Genomic DNA, 20,624 nt, shown 5'->3' on the forward strand with positions numbered 1-20,624 from the left:
ACAAGATGGAGCCAAACCATGGCCTTTGATGACATGAATAAATACTTCACATAGGGCTATTTCATCGCTAATCACAACTGAATGAGTGCCAGGCGACAGTATGGCCTACACAACACGTGTTGGATTCAGAATATAGACCATGAGCCCCGCAGATCTGCAAAACATCAACATGACCTCAGTGCAGTGGCAGACGACACCTACAGTAGGATGACCTTTCAAAGAGAGATGGGAGTGACCTTCACTGGCCTTCGTTGACCACAGAGAGGTATCCTACGGGCATGCATGCAGCAGGGATGAAGTCACTGTGCTGCGGGGTACGGGGCGGGGTGCAGGCCAGGTGAAAAGGATACTCGCCATTTCCCGTTAATATGGCAAGACACAGAGCAGAGCTCTGCCGTCCCCCAGGCAGCGGGCCCTCCTCCCCTGGCCGCTCCGCAGATGGATTAGATGCAGATTGGGACAGTGTTTGGACATAGGTAATTCACCACGCTGAATCTATGGCCGCCGCCACCGGTCTCACTACAGCCATCTGTCAGTTTCATTTGATTTAGTAAGATGGCGGTTTCCACAGGGATAAAATAAATCTTCGGGCCCCCCTAAACGGTTTTGAGTGATTACACTGCACATCTAAAACTTAAGTATTTCACAGATGACAGTTTGCTTGTGTATAATGTTGTATCTGTCAACCACTGAAACATATGTTGGGTTCACCCTGTTGCCTGTGAATCAGAGGGAACAAAGGCTGTTGGATAGAACCAAGAGCTTCTGGAACGTGTGGGTTCTGTTGAGATCTGGTTACTTACCCTCTCTACATTTGCAGCCATAAACAAATAGAATCAAAAGTAAATGTATATAATGAGATTGTTTATAAACGTGATATGAAATGTTCGCACCATTTGATTTTTTTGTCAGCTTACTCAAAGTAGACATGAAAGCAGTTTCCATAATGAAATCAAGCTGATTGGAGAAACTGGGTAAGGGTAAACTGAAAGAAATTCTTTCTTTTAATGCCTGAAATAAATATTTTTTGGGTTATTGAGATGTTAGGAAATGAAGGAATTGAAAACAGAGCGTGAAGATGAGGGCGATAAAACTTTATTGTCCAAAGTCGTTGTAGCTGCACTTCCCAGTTAATGATGTATGAAGGTGCTTTGATCGTGTTAGTGAGCTGAAAGCTGGGATTTTGTCGACACAAAAAGTGGAAAAATCTGTTGCTGCCCACGAATGACATACTAATTATGAATGGGCTTTCAGGCAGCTGTAAACAAAAACACTGTGAAACATCCACAAAACAATGTTCCAATTTTACATTCATGGTTCCATAATTGACTTCATATCTTCCTATACATGTGTAAATTATTATATGAAAAAACAATGATATGGAATGTTACCATAATAAAAATGTTCTGAAATGAATTCTGGAATCAAATTGTGTAGATTGTACACATTTAGTATTCAAAATGTATAAGCAAAATTGAAGAGTTTGGTTCCAACATGCTATATCCTCCATTTGAATGAATTTTCATAGATATTTTTTAAATGTTGTTTTAATTGCAGTGGAACTGTAACTGGGTTATTTGATTCATCTTTACCCAATCAAAACAACACAACTGCAATTTTACCGATATTACCTGAAATACACAATTAAACAACATGACTTGAATGTTTTCAAAAACGGAGATATAGCATTTTGGAACCAAACTCTTCAATTGATGGTGTAAATAAAGCATAGAATTTAAATTATATTTAAAAACTCCAGTTGTGTAGGCTATAAATGTTGTCAATTTTACAGAAACTAATAAATCATTATTTTTCAATATATCCCCTCACACATTCATCTCAATGAAATTAGAGTGTTTTAAAATTAACATAATGACCTGGATGCTAAAACACATTCTCTGCTGCTATTTTACAGTAGTCATCATTCCATTGCTTAAATATTTCCATAGCATTTAAATCTAAATATCTGATTGAAATATCTGATGCCATGTGCAGTGTTTAAATTGCCTTCATGAAAGAGCATGTCTATTTCTCTAATAACCTATAAAACATCAACCCACATGAAAAGCTATGAGAACAAAAAGGCCTCTAATTGTTACCGTGCGATAGGCATTTTACTAAACCTAATGCAGAAAATAGTTGCAAAATATAAAAATGACGTCATTTTGGAACAATCATAGTCCCAGACATTTATAATTATGTATTTCTCTAAAGAACACAGAAAAGAAACAGTGCCATTGGAAGAGTTCCATCAAAATCACAAATCTAAAATGTAAAAAGTGTTTTTTTAACCATGAAAGACCTGTTCTGCTGTGTCACCCCTTATCAGAAAGGATCTTGAGCCTGAGTCTGTTTATTAATTATGCTGATATGTTTCAGAAAAACATGTGCATGGTCTAATTATTCTCTCCAGCCATTTGCACTTTATTACCTTTAACTGATCACTGAACAAACTGCAACTATTCAGCTAATATTTTATAAGTTATGGTGGCTATGTCCTAAGGCTACCCTCTTTCAAAACTCTGCCAAATGCCAAAGCCATGAGAAATTAATAGAAACCATGAACATGCAACATTTACATGGACTGAATTCTGGCATGGTTTCAGCTCCATATTATACTTATTAATTTATTTTTAATTCAGAAAATGTTTTGCAGATGTCCAAAATTGTAGCCTATTGGTGGTCAAAATACCTGCAACACAAGCTATACTTTCCATTGTTCTAAAACAGAATAATCTACCAAGCATAAAAACACAAATATCTATAAGATACAGGTTTGGGTAGTTTTTGGTGTCATAAAATGAGGCTTTCAATAGCTGCAAATTATTATTGATAAAGGTTGAGTCTTGCATTTGTTGATGTAGTGGTCATTTATAGATCGCTGATAGACACAAACATGCAATGCATTTAACTAATTTACCACAACTTTATTAACCTTCTGCCCAATCATCATGTGAACATTCACTAAAATCAGTTGCTTTGTAAATATCACAGCAATAACAAGCAACTACTTTGATCACATTTATAAATAGCACCTAAAGACCTTTTTATTTTTTAAAGATCTAAAAATCCAACAGAAATAGCATCTTTACGATCCTTCATATTTCTGGCAGATATTCAACAAATATTTGTGTGGGGGTACTTAAACTGATCGGTTTCAATAACTACTATAATTATGCATTGAAAATCAACATTCTTCTTTACGTGGAATATCTGATGATTACATTGCAGTTCTTCAGGAACAGCTTTGCAAGCTACACAATCAATCAGAGTAACTCTTTTACTGATGGCTCCATCAGATTCATGTGTCATGTGTCATAATAGATATTGACTTTACTTCCAATATTCTTACAGATTCAATTGAAGTTATCATAGTCTACAGTACAGAAAATGTCAGACAATCACAATTTTAAGACTCATCTTAAAAAGGCTCATGGAGAATCAGAACTGCAACATTTTAACTGTTCTGCACATTCTAACTAATCCTAGTGATTCATTCATGACATAGCACAAACAATTACATCCACATTGTTAATACAGCATGCTTGATATAATTAACCTTACCATCATTATCATTTATCATAATGATGTGCACCCACACGACTAGTGTGTTGCGGATAATCATCTACTTGATGGTGTGTGGGATCAACGTGAAATACACAACATCCTGTAGCCTAAAGCCTTTAGCACTGTCATTTAGTATTGTAGAAGGTCGAAAGTCATATTTCAGTTAGGAGTATGATCTCATTCAGAATATGGGGCTGTAGCATTCTGGGAAATGCACTGTGTTAAAAAGAAATAAAAAATAAAAACTATGAATTGGGCAAGTACAAGTAGGCCTAGGCCTAAATGTAGCCTAAATAATTGACTTTTAAGATGTTTATACCTACCTAATTTTATTTGTATTTGTATTAAATGCAGTTATGCATAACTATTTTACTCACATTTATTCAATTAATTAGACTTCGGCTATACTGTAGCCTAAGTGTAAAAATGTTGCATTAGGCCTAATATAAAACTGAGTAGTTCCTGGTTTATGCATTGAGGGCTGTTGCTTTCTCTAACATTTTCCCCATGCCTTTCTCCATAAAACCTTTTCAGTTGGCTCCTCTATGTTTTCTGCATTTCCCAAGAAGCATCTCCAAAGATTTAGGCCTACTTTCTCCGAACTACTAAAAATGTAATTACATGACGTCATATACATGCGTCGTGTTACGTCATCAACAAAAGCCGGTAGTAAATGCGCGGCAGATTGAAAAACTGAACCACAGAGACTTTCGGATTTTGTTTATAGTCAACTCGTGTATTTTTACAACGCGCGCAAAAGTAAAAACAAAATGCCGAATAAAATACCAAGAAAAGCTATCAAAGATATCTTAAAAGAGAAAACCAACATGCGAATTGGTGCTAATGCAGATTTGATGGTGAGTTTTTATTTTAGCGGCGTATGTGTACAACGCTACAAAACAGCTCATGCATGTTTGTTCGACACAGGTTAGGTCTACCTTTAACGTTAACGTTACCTACCCACAGCTTGGTTCATTCAGTGAATAACATTTTCGAGTGCTTTGTCCAGTGCCAACATATGTATAACGGTAACTTACACGACCGATTCTTTGCAAAGAAATTAGCCTACACATCCTAGCGTAAACGCGGAGTTTGGCTCTACGTTAATCAAATTCGCCAGCATGTTTTGGTAACGTCAACGAGTGGGTAAACTTTAGCCTTTGTGTTGACTCAATATGGGATATAAGATTTTACTTGTGACTGTCGTGATGACCTGAGGTAATGACTTCAAGTGGCCAGTGGTCTTCAGGGGTTGTGGTGGATGGTTGAACCATTGTCCGTTGCCTCTGTGAGGAAAAAAAATCCCTCACTGATTTTGTAAGTTTGCCCAATGACAAAGAAATGAACGGCCTATAGTTTTGGTGGTAGGTTTATTTTAACAATGAGAGACAGACTATCAAAAAGAAAAATCACATTAAATAAAAGATATAAATTATTTTGCATTTCATTGAGTGAAATAAGTATTTGAACACCTATCACAATATCACTTAGTACTTGGTGGAGAAACTCTTGCTGGCAAGTAGGTCAGACGTTTCTTGAGGTTATTTCTTATTACCAGGTTTGCACACATCTCAGGAGGAATTTTGGACCACTCCTCTTTGCAGATCCTCTCCAAATCGTTATAGGTATGAGGCTGTCGCCTGGCAACTCAAAGCTTCAGCTCCCTCTACAGATTTTTTATAGGATTAAGGTCCGGAGACTGGCTAGGCCACTCCATGACCTTAATGTGCTTCTTCTTGATCCACTCCTTTGTTTGGCTATATGTTTTGGGTCATTGTTGTGCTGGAACACGCATCCACAACCCATTTTTAGTGTCCTGGCTGAGAGAAGGAAGTTGTCATCCAGGATTTCACGGTACATGGCCCCATCCATCTTTTCCTCGATGCAGTGAAGTCGACCCGACCCCTTAGCAGAGAAGCACCCCAAAGCTTTATGCTTTCACCTCCACGCTTAACGGTGAGGATGGTGTTCTTGGGGTCATAGTCAGAATTCAAGAGTTCTTCCATTTTTGAATAATCACACAGTTGTCTCCTTCTCACCCAGCTTGTTGCCAATGGTCTTGTAAGTTAGCCCATTCCGGCCTTGTGCAGGTCTACAATCTTGTCCTTTGTCCTTAGAGAGCTCTTTGGTCTTGCCCATGATGGAGATGGTACTTGGAGTCTGAATGTTTGATTCTGTGGACAGGTGTGTTTTATACAGGTAACTAGTTGAGATTAGGAGTGCTTTCTTAAAGCGAGATGACTAATATGTGGGAGCCAGAATTCTTTATGGTTGGTAGGGCATTTCACTCAATGAAATGTAAATCGATTTATATCTTTTTTAAAAGTGATTTTCTGGATTTTATTTTTTGATATTCTGTCTCTCACTGTTAAAATAAACCTACCTTTAAAAGTATATACCCTTAATTTCTTTGTCAGTGGGCAAACTTACAAAATCAGTGAGGGATCAAATATTTATTTCCTCCACATCTGTGAACGTGTTCCTTGTTAGCAAAAAGAAAAGTCCAAGATGCCCCCCCTGCATTCCAGAGCATGTAATCCCTGAAAAACCTGGTTTTACAACTAAAGGAAATAGTAGCAGTTTTAGTCCTGTTGATAGTTTTGTTTGCTCATTTTGCATAGGGCAGTGTTAGATCCTTTATGAATTTGTAATTATTCCCACTACAACATGAATACCATTGATGTGCCTGATTGCCAGTCTTTCCTGATTGTAGGCCTGCCTAATTTTAAACAAATTGTTTTCCAACCCATATCCTATTACAATTGTAATTTCTCAGAATTATATACTCAACCTTCATAGAACTATGTTCATTGATAAAATGTTGCCCCATCATGTTATCAATGTATAGCCTAATAGGTTTGGTATAGTCTTGCGTCTGTGTCCCGCGCACGCAGAGCGTTACGAGAATTGCATCATTAAAGTGGCATGCGGGGAGTGTTGTGTGCCTCCTAACAATTTTGACATGCAAATATTCATGTAGTAGTATACCAACTCCTAAATGTAAATATTTCCTTCCCTAAGTTACAACTCTATTGTAGCCCAGGGGGGGAGGGGGGGTGTTAGCTTGTATCCTACTGGACAGTGAAGAGATGGCAGGAATAAATGGGAAAGAGAGATGTGGAGTGGGTTCGGGAGATGGCCTCAGGCTTGACCCAAACCACGGCCACTGCGGGCACTGACTGAGCCCGTGTGTGGTACAGGACTCCACTGACTGAGCCCGTGTGTGGTACAGGACTCCCCTGACTGAGCCCGTACAGGACTCCACTGACTGAGCCCCTACGTGGTACAGGACTCCACTGACTGAGCCCGTGTGTGGTATAGGACTCCACTGACTGAGCCCATGAGTGGTACAGGACTCCGATGCGACCGGCTGAACTATGGCTTCCCCCTGACATGCTATTTTAATTATGTTTGTGATGACGTGAATTTACAATAGGCACTAGGCAGTCACAGAGAGAGCCCAGTCCTCAAAGCAGTTCAGAGTGCCATGACTCCTTACACTAATGTAGCACGCCATTGTACTGATGTGGCCTTATAACTGCCATGATTCATCAGTTGCTAAGAGACTTTTATAAGTACACAAATTCACAAAATTAGCAAAATTGTGGGTAATAAAGACCAGACCTAGGCTGCCTTAATGTATCTGTATGAAGTGGCGTTCACAGATGCCCCAGGAAGGCGTGGTGTGTGTGAGTGTCGGTTGCCACTCTTTTGATTGCTGCCTTATGTCAACCACTTCACAGCATCACAGGAATGCACAGTAGTTGACCATCACACCAAAATAGACAGATCACCACCACAAGCGCTCCCAGTCACCATAGGGGAAAGCATGTAAATAAAAAAGGTATGGGTTTTTGTAATTTACGGTTAAGGATAGATCGTTTTTGCGCCCTACGTTGTTATTGGAAGAAGTCGCAGGAAGACCGGCAGACATTATAAAGAAATCACAGGGTTTTGAAGTGGTCACTGACCCAGCCTCCCACATGCCACTGTAGAAAGTAGCCTAACCACTTAACAGAATGTGTTGTTCTTTTTATTTTCTGAGTTAACAGATGGCATTGATCATTAAAGCTAAACATGTTTTTAAATATTACCGTCTCCAGCCCATTTTCTGTTGAGTGCGTGGATGTGTACCGTCTGTTTAATGTGTATTAAGAGGCCATGGTTCAGACGGCTAATCACTGTGCTGATTGTAAAGGGGGTTTTTTGTGTGTGTGTGTGTGTAATGACAGTGTGGTGGTACTGTGGCCGTCTGGTTGTAACACGCTCCAAATAAGAGGCTTTCCCAGCTGGACTGGACTTTATTGGGAGTGGAGATGGAGGCCCGCCAGAGATGTAAAAAAAAAAAAAACCACCTGCAAGGTGTGCAGCTTTACAGGGGTCTAATCCAACAATTAAGCAAATGCTAGAAAGAAAGAGGGAGCTATGGAATGAAAAAGGGAATAGTTTTCGACCTCCCGGCCCATACATCCTGTACAGTTTCACTTTTTTGTTCTCTTTGTAATTAATTTTGGACTACACTGCTGGCCAGAGTTCTGCTGCGGTCATATATTTCCACTTTGTGTAATTTTAATTGGATTCTATAGGTGGTGCCTCCTACGCACAAGAGTGTTAATGCCTCTTGATCTAACATAAGGAGGTAATATGTAGACATGTGTAGGCTAATCTTTGTCCATAAAATTTCTTCTCATCATCTACTATCAAAGGTGATTCAGGTACCTTGTAAAGCTTATGGTGTTGATGTATTTCCTGCTGAATGAGAAATTATCGTTGACTTGAATCACATTCAAGTCCACGGCTCACTTTAATAGAGAATCTAGCTTCCAGTCAGTATAGGAACAGACAGACTACTTTGTGAATAAATGGGAAACTATTGCTAACTCGCACTAGGTTTATGATGGTGGAGTCCTACTCTCTATGTAGTAGAAAAGCCATGTAGCCTAGTTTAACCAATGTTTTTTTTTAGTTTAATTTTATATACTGTCAGTATGTCAAGAACACCTTTTAATATTAAAACTTTTTTATCCTAATCCTATCCTAATTTTATCCTTGTTGTGTGTCCATAACAAGGAATACTTTTCCAAGATGGCACTGAGTTCCCTAGACAGACTTGCCTGTAAGTATCTATAGTCCAGGTCCATTTTTGTTTGTTTTAAAATCTCACTACAAACAAACAATATACTTGACTGTACTGTAGACTGTTCTTGGTGGTCTCAACTCTACTGGCCTGTTATTCGGTTCAAATGCCATAGCTAGCAGGCGCAGAAGCCTGCTCCATCATAATTTGTCTCTTCCAGCCTTGGTGCCCCAGATTAAGTACTTCGGCAGCAAGGCCGCCGGTGTGTTGTCCCCCTTTGCAGGCCGCGTTTGGTCTGTGTCCCTCTGGGAGCCCGTGGCAGACCTGCCGGGTTGCAGCTTTTGGTGTTTGAGGCGACCCAAAGGGCAGGGCGGGGTGCGCTCTCTGTGGTGGCTTTGTTCTGCTGCTGAACCTCGATGGCCCTGGCGGCATTTGATGGTCGATTGAACGCAAAAACAATCAGTTCCATCCTGCGAGGAAGCTGTGAAAGTGTCCGCTTTCCTGTTCTTTTTTTCCCCCTCCCTCTTCCACTCTAGTGTCCTGCTTGTTCCCTCTCTCTGAGATATGTGGGAAGCCTGAAACACCCTAGAGCCCTCCGATACTGCAGGTGCAGCTAACAGCGTTCTGGTGCTCACAGGGACCATTTCTCACACCAGGTTAATGAGCGTTTACTAAAGGCACCCTGCTTATTTACCTTTCATTTTTTTGGAGACTTTGGTAAGCTATTTAGTAAGTCACACCTCTGTTTATACTGTGCGTCAGGCTAGGTCAGACCCTCAGGGAGGGCTGGTTTTCAAGGTGTTTTAGGGGGGCCAGTTCATACTGTACGTTTCAGCCCAGGTTAATTTCTTACAGTGTACCTTATCATGGGAATTTCCATCGTCTTGGCAATGTTAGCTCTACAGTTTCTCCTCTGCTTAATTACCATGTTCTTTGACTGACGCATGACCTGTACTGTAAACTTGCAGGGCTCAATTTAGAGGACTTATTGTGAAGTAATTGCAATTCAACAAGAAAAAAAAGATGAAGGTCCTTTGTTTGTCCAGAGGAGCTTTTTTTTTTTTAATAATTGTTATGCCAGGTTTTGAATGCTCGATTTTCACTGTCCAATTGCTGGTTTATTTATCTTTGCTGGGGTTTGTGTACAGCTCGGATGTGCTGTGAGGGGTATTGGTGAAGTGGTAACAAATGTGCTCGCCTCGATGCAGGTCCGGCGTGAAGCCCGGTAAAACACAAGGAAGGGGAAAAGTGACTCTCCTTTCTTCACAAACACTTCTCTTCTCTCTCTCTCTCTCTCTCTCTCTCTCTCTCTCTCTCTCTCTCTCTCTCTCTCTCTCTCTCTCTCTCTCTCTCTCTCTCTCTCTCTCCCGTGTCTTGAGAGGTGGTCGGTGGAGGGAGACCCTCTCCTTTAATCAATTCAGTCGGGTCATTAAGTTTTGGCAGGGGCTCTGGCACGCTGCGAGGTCCGTGCCTTTCGGCTCTCGTTCCGCCCAAGACACTTGCAGGGCCAGCTGTTTGGGGGAAATATTCAGACGGCCCAGAGATGACCTACAATTATGAAAATGAGGTATTAATAGATTTAAATTGCATCCAAATGGCTATCATGTAGATGCACGGGGAAAAGCGGCTGGTTTTTTCCATTGAAATCATTAGCAGTGTTTGGAAAACTTTTTGGATGTGGTTCAGAGGGATTGTGGACACTTGGCTGTGTGATTTAGAAAGTGGGGAGTTGTGTAGCGTGTGTGTTCGCGCGCGTGTGCGTGTGTGTGTGTGCGTGTGTGTGTGTCCACGCTTTACAGACGAGCCTGCAAGTACATAACCTGTTGGCATGTATGTTTTACAGGGTGTGGGCCCCACGCGTTTGGCTGTGAGAGGGTGGGCTGAGAATTCCGCATTTAGCATAACCCCTCCTCTTAGGAGTCGAGGGAGTAGGTGGATAAGCCTCAAGGCTTCCGCAAATAGCTGCCGACATAAGTTTACCGACTTTTATGTCACTTGCCCACGTACACCAGCGCTGACATTTTCAGCTGACAAGCATTCGACAAACAATGTGGTGGTGTGCATGTTTGTTTATTTGTTGGAGATTTGTATGGAAACCCCTTTTATAGGTTAGAAAACTACAGGCATTGTTAAAAATCTGCTTTCCGTAGTTTAAATCCATAGATTAAAACAAGATGCATAGGCCTACTTTGTGCACTTAACACAGGTGTATTCACTAAATAGCTCGTCTATCTGGCTGGAGAGTTGTGCTAATTAGAATGAGCTTGTTGAGAGAATAGTTGAAACCAGAGCCGTAGAGACAAAGAGTGGCGACACTCCCATAGGAGACAAATGGCAGCGTTTTTCCATGCCAGTTTCCTGGTCATGGAGACGGTGAAAGTTCCAGAAACTAGTCAGTAGCCAATGGTTTACTAGATCCCGCCCTCCAGCATCCAGAAATACATCCCCAGGGCGTTCAGGCATGACCTGGTATGCTTAAGATTTGAAAGTAGGCAATGACACTACAGTATATATGATCTCCTCATAAATGTCTGATAACTTCAGGCACAGACATTTGTATTGCTTTAAGCCCTATATCCTGCCCTCTTACTGGATAACCATACAGCACACAGCTGGTTTTTAGGAACTATTGAGGCGTGCATGAAGCACATGACCAGGTGGTGGCAACGTCTAACGGCTCCCGCACACAGTTGCGTGCGTTGTAGTGCTGGAGACTCATCCTGTTCACTTTACGTCATCCGTTGCCGAACTGAATTGTGGGTCCGTTGCCCCCCTCGCTCGCGTTGAGAAGTTCAGCTGTTGCTGCACCGACGGACGGCACCAGCCAATCAAATTACGAACAAGCGAACAACAGACGGCACCAGCCAATCAAATTTCAGTTATACCTTAAGTCATTTGCATAGCTACCATCGGGAACACCCACCCGCATGCGTTGACAGAACGCAACTGTGTGCGGGAGCCGAAAGAGTGTGGCAACTCTCTCTCTCTCTCTCTCTGTGGGTCTGGTTGAAACAATATGTCGTAGGACAGTTGAGAGGGATGGCACCTTAGCCCCGATTGGGCATGACGACACAGTAAGTGGACCTGCCCACAGCGTTTAAGACCAGAGTGTACCGCCCATTTTTCATGATTGTGAAACTTCATTTAATACACTTGCCAATGTTTTTATTAATCAAAATTTGTCTGGGTGGTTAATGACGCCTTTCTCCGTTTAGTGGCAAACTCACAACACATGGTTTACAGGTTTACTTTAAGCAATCATCGGTATGAGGGCAGATCTCCCACCTCTGCTCAGGAGTCATATTGCTGGATCAAGGCAAAATAATTCAAACAGACAAAAAGATTAAAGAGTTTAGTTTAGATTGTCGAAGCGCTAGCTCTCTTGTTACCTCTTTTGATTTTCCATTGGAAAGAGAGATACAGTGTTCGGCGTGTTCCATTCTCGTTTCTTCCATTTCTCCACAACAGCCCATTTCTTTTTCCACTGCGGTCAAGAGTCAGATATGCTAAGCTGTGGCCTGTCATCAGCAACTTGTGAAGACTCAAGGCCCAGTACTCGGAGAGGGAGAGAGAGAGTAAAATATGTGGGTCAAAAAGATTTGGATAGAGATGGCCACCAGGAGACACACAGAAGGAGAAAGACCAGTAATGATGAGAGGGGGGGGGGGGGTGAACAAACCAAGCACCTGTCCAGAGTAATGGGCAGTTGGAGGGACATGGAGACCCACAGGGCGGTGGCAAGGTGAGGGAGCAGTGGCACTGGCCAGGTAAGCCGTGGATAAGCCGAAGACCTGGTCGCTTAAGCGTAGGGAGCCTGCAGAGATCTCCCGCGCAGGGCTGACCAACCACCCCCCACCCCGCTGTGCCCAGCATCTCGTGACAAGGTGGAGTAAGATGGATGAACCGCTGAAAAGGAGACAATTTCCTGGTGTAATCCAGGCCTAAATGTGAAGAATGGCCGTGCGCATTGGGGGGGTCTGCCTCGTGGGAGGCACAGGCTGCAACACGGGGGGTGGGAAGAGATTGATGGATTTATAGTTCCTCTCGCAGTCAGACCCCCTGCTCCCTTGCTCCCTTTGTGGACGGACCAGCACCTGAGTTCCATACATTTTCGATGGGGTTCATCATGCGGTTGTGGTGCCAGTATTAAAGGTCGCTGTGCTGAAAAACCCACACAATCACGGTGCCAATGCTTGAAATATAGTAGCTGATCAGTCTGCTCTGTGATGTTGGCCTGATGGAACACATCAGACGCATTCCACGGTAATTGGCCCAGCTGTGTCAATGAGGGACGTCAACAGTGGTAGCGCCTGCAATGGGCACGGAATGTTGTCCCTATCCATGACCTGAAGTACCTCATGCCCTGCTCTAACATGCCAGGTTCTATTCTGCGTCTATAGCAGAGAGAGGGTCCAGGTTGGCACGTTCAAATCTGCTGCAGCAGCATGCCAAATCATGCACTTAACTGTCGTTAAGCCTTTTCAATACAACTTGAATGGCATGCCCATCAATGAACCATTTATGGGTTATATACATGCAAAACACGGGTTGTCTGGCTTAATTCTATGCCCAGTTTCCCCTTTGTTCTTTTAATGCTTCGACGTATGTGTCTCCTTTAGGTGCAATTGGACATGCTGCTCTTTCTCCACCGACTGGCTGAGGAGGCACGGGCCAAGGCCTTCGAGGAAAAATCAGCCACCATCAAAGCTCACCACGTCCAAGCCGTCTCCAAGGTAACAAAGCTATTATCTGCCTCGCGCACTAGGCTTCCTGTCGTTGTTCTCCATATGTGTTGCCTTATTAGCCTCAAGTACTGTTTCAAGTCTGTCTATAAAGGCCTTGGAGCAAGGCCCTCATCTCAGACTGCGTGCATGCATGCATAAAATTGGCGTACTTTGTGTTTCCTGTAAGGAACTTTTAAGCGGTTCACACATCACTGACGCCTTTGTTGCGGTTTCTTTATTTCTGTTAACATGCTGCATTTAAAACCATTATCTGAGGAACTTTTCTCTCCCTCTCTTCCAACTCGTGTGTGTGTGTGTGTGTGTGTGTGTGTGCGCGTGCGTGCGTGCGTGTGTGTGTGTGTGTGTGTGCGTGCGCGCGCGCGCATGCCTCTCTGTCTCTTTTTTACGACTTGCATCTTGGAAAGGGTATAGTTTTTCAGCCGAAGCAACATGCCCCTCTGACAAAGCTAGATGTGCCCTCTGATTAGTGGGATAGTGTTTCCAGTGCATATCAATTTAATCACGCCCTATTGCAAACAGATGTAATCCGATGCTGCTCTTTCATTGGTCTTCCTTCATCAGTATGTGTTGCTGCAATCAATACAGTCATTAGCCCATCTGTCAAACGTCAGTGGCAGGGCTTTCCTTTTTTTTTTTTTTTTCCACATTCAGATGTACACTTCTGGGTGTTTGCCTGCTTTGCACTGCCGAGAACGAGGAGTGTGTAAAACATGCTTTGCCACCCAGTTGCATGAATGAGTTCATACGCGCATATGGCAGACACACTCTCACGCTTTGGCCCCTTTGGCTTGACATGGTGGCCTCCGCCTCACCTCGTGGGCTGATTGCGATAGACTCCCAGCCAGCGCTCTACTGTCACTCTGGACCGTCAGGGGTGGGAATGTGCTCCCATGTGGGTTGACTGGTAATGACCGTGTGCTGTGACGATGAATGATGATGATGTAAAACCATAGTGTGGATTGCTCCGTTTCTTTCTTTCTCTCTCTCTCTCCCTTTCTTTTTTTGGTCTCTTTCTCTTTTTTCCTCTTTCTCTCTCTCTCTCTCCGTCTCTCTCTCTCTCCGTCTCTCCGTCTCTCTCTCTTTCTCGTTCTCTGTCTGTCCTCTCTTGTCTTGCTAACAGCTGCAGCATTTCCCAGCGCTCTTGTTTTCCTTTCTCCACTTCCTCCTTCTGCCCAATGTAGGAGAGAGAAGCGACCCTTTTCTGTTTCGCCGGGTCTCTCTCTCTCTCTCTCTCTCTCTCTCTCCACTCTCTCTCTCTCTCTCTCCACTCTCTCTCTCTCTCTCTCTCTCTCTCCACTCTCTCTGGCTGCCTTGGCAGGCGCTGGGAAGCAGCTCCCGGCTGCATTGCTGGTAGCCGGAGTGCTAAAAACGCACCCCCCCTCCACCACCACCACCCCCCCCCCCCCCCCCCCCTCCACCACCACCCCCCTGCCCTGAGTCAGGCCCTCGGAGGAGCACTGATCAGCGTGCCCACGGCCAGGCCAGTCACTGTAACGCTGAGCAGAGATCCGGCCCGTTTAAAGTCAACACGCTGCGTTTATTTTATGACGAAGGGAAGCTTATTTGATTAAAAGGTAATTCACTGCAGGGCTGTGGGGCTTCTTTGCACAGATGCGGCGCTGCCCGGGAGGGTGAAGAATGGTCCGGTTGTTTCATTAAAGCAAGGGTCCGTGACGGCCTGTCACAACCAAGACGCTTGAAATTACACACTTTGTGCAGTTCAAACAGGCCCCTTCCAATGTAGGAACTCCAGAAAAACAAGTGTGTAATATTTCATCGGAATCAGAAAAAATAAACTTTCTAACAAACATTGAAGTTGAATGTGAAGGAAATGGGCTGGGAACAGAGTGAGAGGGGCTGAAAAGAGGTTAGCATCCAGCTTGTATAGATGTTTGAGATCTGACAGGGTTACTACTTCATCAGCTTTGGACATCGGACCGTCAGACTTAACCATTTAGCATTAACAGGAGCTCGATGTACAGTATATTATGTGCATTGTGGACCAAAAGCGTTTTTTGTTTCTCTCAGGTACTTTTTATTGTACATTGTTGTGCATACTTTAACCTTGTTTTTCTTTCTGAACTCCGTTTTCAGAAACTTCTCAAAAGTGTCCGGGGTTGACTACACAGGGACGATCCTCCTCGTCATCTTCTGTTGGTCAATCATGGCCTGAAGATCCCAAGTCGTAATGTTTTGCTTAGATTGTACAACACACAGGCAGATTTTAGAGTTGTTTAAATCTTGCTTTTTAGGAAATGGCTTTTGTGTTTGTCTTTTATTCAACAGTAATCTTGATTTAAGCCAATGCATTGCCTCATAACCATCATTGCACCACTACATTGAAGTCTTTTTTTTCTGTATTCAGTGATTATCTAATGCTTGTAAATAAACATTTTTTTGGCACTTTACACGACTAATGCTTCACGCTTTAACATGGTGGAGTGACCGGCTACGTTTTTCTCTCCCCCCTCTCCTTGTTAAAAACAAAATACTTGGCTGTGGGCCATAGACAACAGTGGGGCCATTATGGCTGGCCGCACACGAAAGCAGGTTTCGTTGTAGGAAAGTTCATTCAGATGATATTTCATTTTTTTCCCTGTTGTAAGGAGATGGCTATCTCTCAGCTGTGCCTTAATAATCGGTTGCTAACATTGCTATTTTAGGACCTAATATATCTGTCAGCCCCAGAAACTCGAAGAACTGCTTATCAGAAGTGAGAAAATACTACCACAAACCTAATTACGGCCCATTGGCTGACTTTTATTCCCTTGGTCCCAGGCTAGAGGATCCTGGAGTGATAATCTGACCAATTGCTGGACCAACTCAAACCCTCTGGTTCCTTGGTTTGGTGCTTAATAAGGATCAAAGGGAGCTTGACCTCCATAACACTGAGAATGTATGAGAGTGCGTGTGGAAGTGTGTGGGTGTCGAAACCATATCACCTAATGGCAATCACATGACCGAGGAGTAACCCCACCCTAATCCGACTGTCAGAATTAATTGGGCTGTCAGGGATTGATCTGCGAGTTTCCTCTGCATTTCGCTTACAAGAAAAGGTTCAGGGTCGCTAAAAGTCAATCTTTGATAACAAGCTCCCCAAAGAAAGAGGGAAGGGGAAAAAATGAGAACATTCTCCAGACCTCTGGCACCACCTTCCTTATCTTCAAGCTTGAAGTCTTCATCAGTACTTGCCCCACAGCACCCCCCCGCTTCCCCATGGCTCAGTTATTAGAGTGCTGTGTGGCTCTGTAAAAGATGTCCAAGATGTCTGTAAATGATGTCCTATCCAGAGCCAGACTGATGGCTCATACACACAGTTGTGTGCGTTGCAATGCTGGAGACGCATCCCGTTCACTTTACATGGGCTTACGTCATCCGTTGCCGAACTGAATTGTGGGTCCGTTGCGTCGCGTTGCTCCCGTCGCTCGCGTTGAGAAGTTCAGCTGTTGCTGCACCGACGGACGGCACCAGCCAATCAAATTACGGTTATACCTTAAGTCATTTGCATAGCTACCATCGGGAACACTCACCCGCATGCGTTGACGGAACGCAACTGTGTAGAAGCCCTGACAGTCTATGGTAAGGTAAGGTAACAAAACGTTATTGATATAGCGCATTTAATAAACACATATCTGGAAGTCCAGTCTTTGGACAATCAGTATTCCTGGCTATAATTCCACCATTAAGACAAAAGAACACTCCAAACAAGGTGAAAAAAAATTGAGCGGATGGATACAAAAAAAATCCATCATTAAGGAATGTAAGGAATATGGCAAATGGGCAAATCTGCCTAGTGCAGGCAGTCACCATAAACTGAGTTCAGTTTACCGTTCAATGAAAATAATGATGGGGGAGGCCACCAATGCACCTATGACAACTCTGAAGAAGGTAAAAGCTTCAGCAGCTGAGATGGGAGAAACTGCATACAATAACTTCTGCCCGAGTCCTTCACCAGTCAAAGCTCTATGGGCGAGTGGCAAAGCTCTTATTAAATCTCGACTAAAGTTCGCCCAAAGACGTGGTAGGACTCCAAGGTCAAATGGAAGAAGGTTCTTTGGTCTGATGAGGCCAAGTTGAGCTTTTTGGCCATCAGACTAGATGCTATGTTTGGCGGATATCAAGCACAGCACATCACCAAAAACGCACCATCCATAATTTGAAGAATGGTGGTTGTAGCATCATGCTGTGGGGCCCTGGAAGGCTTGTAAAGGTTAAAGTTAAATTCAACAAATTATATAGAAATCTGATTCAGTCTGCAAGAGAACTACGACTTGGGAGAAGATTCACTTTCCAGCAAGACAATGAGCCGAAGCATACAGCGAAAACTACACAGAAATGGTTTAAAGATGGCAAGGTGAATGTTCTCGAGTGGCCGAGTCAAAGCCCAGACCTCAACTTGAAAAGGGCTGTTCACACCTGATTCTCTTCCAACCTGACAAAGATTGAGCAGTTTGCCAAAGAAAAATGGAGTAAAATTGCAGTATCCAGATGTGCAAGCCTAACTTAGACCTATCCACGCAGGCTCCATGCTTTAATTGCGGCCAAAGGCGCATCTACTAAATGCTGATTTGAAGGCGATGAATATTTATGCAATCACTTGTTTTGCATTATATATTTTTTTATTACTTAACATTACTTTGTAGAAATTTGCTTTCACTTTGACATTAAAGAAGGGATTTTTGTAAATTAGTGTAAAAAAGGCCAAATTAAATGGACAAAGATGGCATTTATTAAAGCAATAAAAGGGGAAATATCCAAGGGGGATGAATAATTTTGCAAGTCAAAACACTGCCAATGTTTTCCTGAGCCTTTAATCTCTCAGTCTGGTCAGGGCAATGAACTTTTCCACTATATTCAATTTTTTTGAGACAAGCCTTTATGATATTTGATTTTTCTGATTGAATAAATCTTCACACATGGTATGTATGATGTGATCAAATATGTATTTTGCCAGATTAAAATGGTCTAATAAATAAATAGTATGAAGGACCATGCTGAATGGCTCACTAAGGTAGGGTTGTAGTCCAAACACCCTGGTGTAAATATCTGGTAATGGTGTAAAAGTTTAAAGTAAGTTTGATTTTTATTAGACCTTTAAAGGGTGGCAGCAGGAGCATAATGTCCAAACTCAAGAATATGTCCATAGCATTCAGGCAATCGTATACAACTAAAGAAGTTGCAGGCCCATATAGCTTCAGATTCAGTGTTGCTACAATACTCTCAGAAATGTGGAAGCCTATGAGCACCCTGTTATTATGAGTATGAATGCTGGTCAGAACTTCATGGATGATGGACATTGTCTCCATGCTTTTCATCCATTAGAGGGGGGGGGGGTTGTATGGAAGGGAATGTGTTGCCTGGTGAAATATGTTTTTGGAACGACAAGACCCGATACCCAGAGAGGAGGATGGAAGTTGACAAGCTCCCTGAGAAGGAGCAGGCAAAGCGCAGAGATCGCCAAACATATTTGTCAAGAAAGAGCAAAGCTAGAAAGAAAAAGAAATGTAACATTTTGTGGTGTCACAGCTTACCAGCCCTTTCATTTAAAAAAAAAAAAAAAAAAAGTCCATTTTAAGTTTTTGTGAGTCATGCACAGGACTGAGGTAACGGAACCATTGCCGCCACTTCAACAGGGTTATGGCCATTTACACTGCCACCTACGGTAGCATTATGGGAAAAGCTGTGCTTCCTGCTTGCTCAATACAATCTGTTGAAGCATATTTGGCTGCCAGATGCAGGCCCAGCTCTTGGCTGACATTCATGCACACACACACAGACACACACACAGCGGTGTGGTGTTGTATGGTGTCACCTTGGAGACGGCCCCCTTGTGGGTTTTAGGGGGCCGTTTCAGGATCCTGTCTCTCCACCTGTTTAGCGCGTGGCTCGGACCACATCATGACTCAGAGGGCAAGTGCCCTCATGGAAAAACAGCCTTTAACAGGCCCCTGGACCCCCTGATCTCATGCTGCAGCCTCAAAAAGCACTGGGGTGTTACAGGGCCAGGTGGGTGCCAAACACAAGTCAGGCTATTGATTTGGCTCTACCCTTCGCAACAAAGCATGCCGCTCTCAGTTGTGGTAGGAAAGCTTACCTTCTTGCCATTATGTTCACTTTGGCTTTGTGTGTATGTGTGTGTGTGTTTGAAAAGACCTTGGCAGTAGTTGAAGGTCCAGGTGATGTTTCCATCTCTGAACTGTGGCGTGTTTGATGGGGCTTTGGGGGACAATGTTGTACCCCCCCCCCCCCCCCCCCCCACACACACACACACCACTCTCTGTCCCGTTGATCACTGTTGGCACCAGTCATGTCCTAGGCAACAGTGAGCGTTTTCCATATTTACCGCCGATTTTCTGCCCTCATTTTTCCATTTTTTTATCATACAATGTTCTCCATCCTGTTCTACAGGCCTGATTGAAATGAAGTTTGGTTTCCTCCACACAGAAATTGAATCGAAACTATCAATAATTGAGCCCAACATTGCCAACTGGAATTGCCAAATGAGGAGGGACCTATGGGTATGTTTCTGTTGCTTGGTGGTGTGTTTTGTGGAAATAGAAAAAAACTTGCAGTGATTTTCAATTTGAACTGAGCCAGGCATCCACATTCACAATTCTCTGAATGGGGATTAGCTCCATGTATTGAGAAACTGCTGCTAAGTTCCTCCCCCAGTGTATTGTATTGTTTCCAATAGCTAATTGTGTAATGCTAACTCAAACATCAAAACACTACTAGTGCAAGTGGTGGAAATAGGGCCCTTGTGGCTCCTGAAGTCATGTAATGAGATGTGTGAGAAAGAACAAACATAAAAGGTGCATATACAGAGCCAATTTCATCGCTGCTTTCGTCCTTAAGAAGTCATTACTCTTTTAAACAGCCCTGCGTTTGTTTGTTTGCTTAGCTGATACCCTCATGCGGGGTGCTTGGCCCATGCTACTTGCCGACACATATGTATTTACACAGCTGGGTATTTACAGATGCTGATCCAGGTGAAGCTTCTTAACACGGACCGGGCATAGTGGTGGCAGAGTTTTAACCCTCACAGAGATGGCCAGCAGTTCACCAGCCACCTGTCCGAATGGAACATTTTACTAATAGCCTTGGCTGTATAATGAAGATGAGCCATGGCAAAGTACCAGTACAGACCTCAATTCACAGTTGAATCATCCACTGTTCCCGTAACACACACACACAAATACAGATTTCTCTCTCTCTCTCTCTCTCTCTCTCTCTCT

At 43.1% G+C, this 20,624-nt stretch overlaps 1 protein-coding gene across 1 annotated transcript; it reads left to right on the top strand.

The window, feature by feature from the left end:
• The first annotated feature begins 4,223 nt into the window (after positions 1 to 4,223).
• On the top strand, positions 4,224 to 15,797 carry cenpw (centromere protein W). The gene is made up of 3 exons (XM_042107126.1): positions 4,224 to 4,424; positions 13,264 to 13,377; positions 15,484 to 15,797. Exons 1-3 carry the CDS (start codon positions 4,338 to 4,340, stop codon positions 15,508 to 15,510), a joined length of 228 nt encoding a protein of 75 aa, XP_041963060.1. The 5' UTR covers positions 4,224 to 4,337; the 3' UTR covers positions 15,511 to 15,797.
• The last annotated feature ends 4,827 nt before the right edge of the window (positions 15,798 to 20,624 follow it).

Source organism: Alosa sapidissima, chromosome 10 (genome assembly GCF_018492685.1).
Source record: "Alosa sapidissima isolate fAloSap1 chromosome 10, fAloSap1.pri, whole genome shotgun sequence".
Taxonomy (NCBI): domain Eukaryota; kingdom Metazoa; phylum Chordata; class Actinopteri; order Clupeiformes; family Clupeidae; genus Alosa; species Alosa sapidissima.

Coding starts and splice junctions, on each gene's coding strand:
- cenpw (XM_042107126.1), top strand. CDS start 4,338: ATGCCGAATAAAATACCAAGAAAAGCTATCAAAGATATCTTAAAAGAG. Junction 4,425..13,263: donor GTGCTAATGCAGATTTGATG/GTGAGTTTTTAT, acceptor TGTCTCCTTTAG/GTGCAATTGGACATGCTGCT. Junction 13,378..15,483: donor ACGTCCAAGCCGTCTCCAAG/GTAACAAAGCTA, acceptor CTCCGTTTTCAG/AAACTTCTCAAAAGTGTCCG.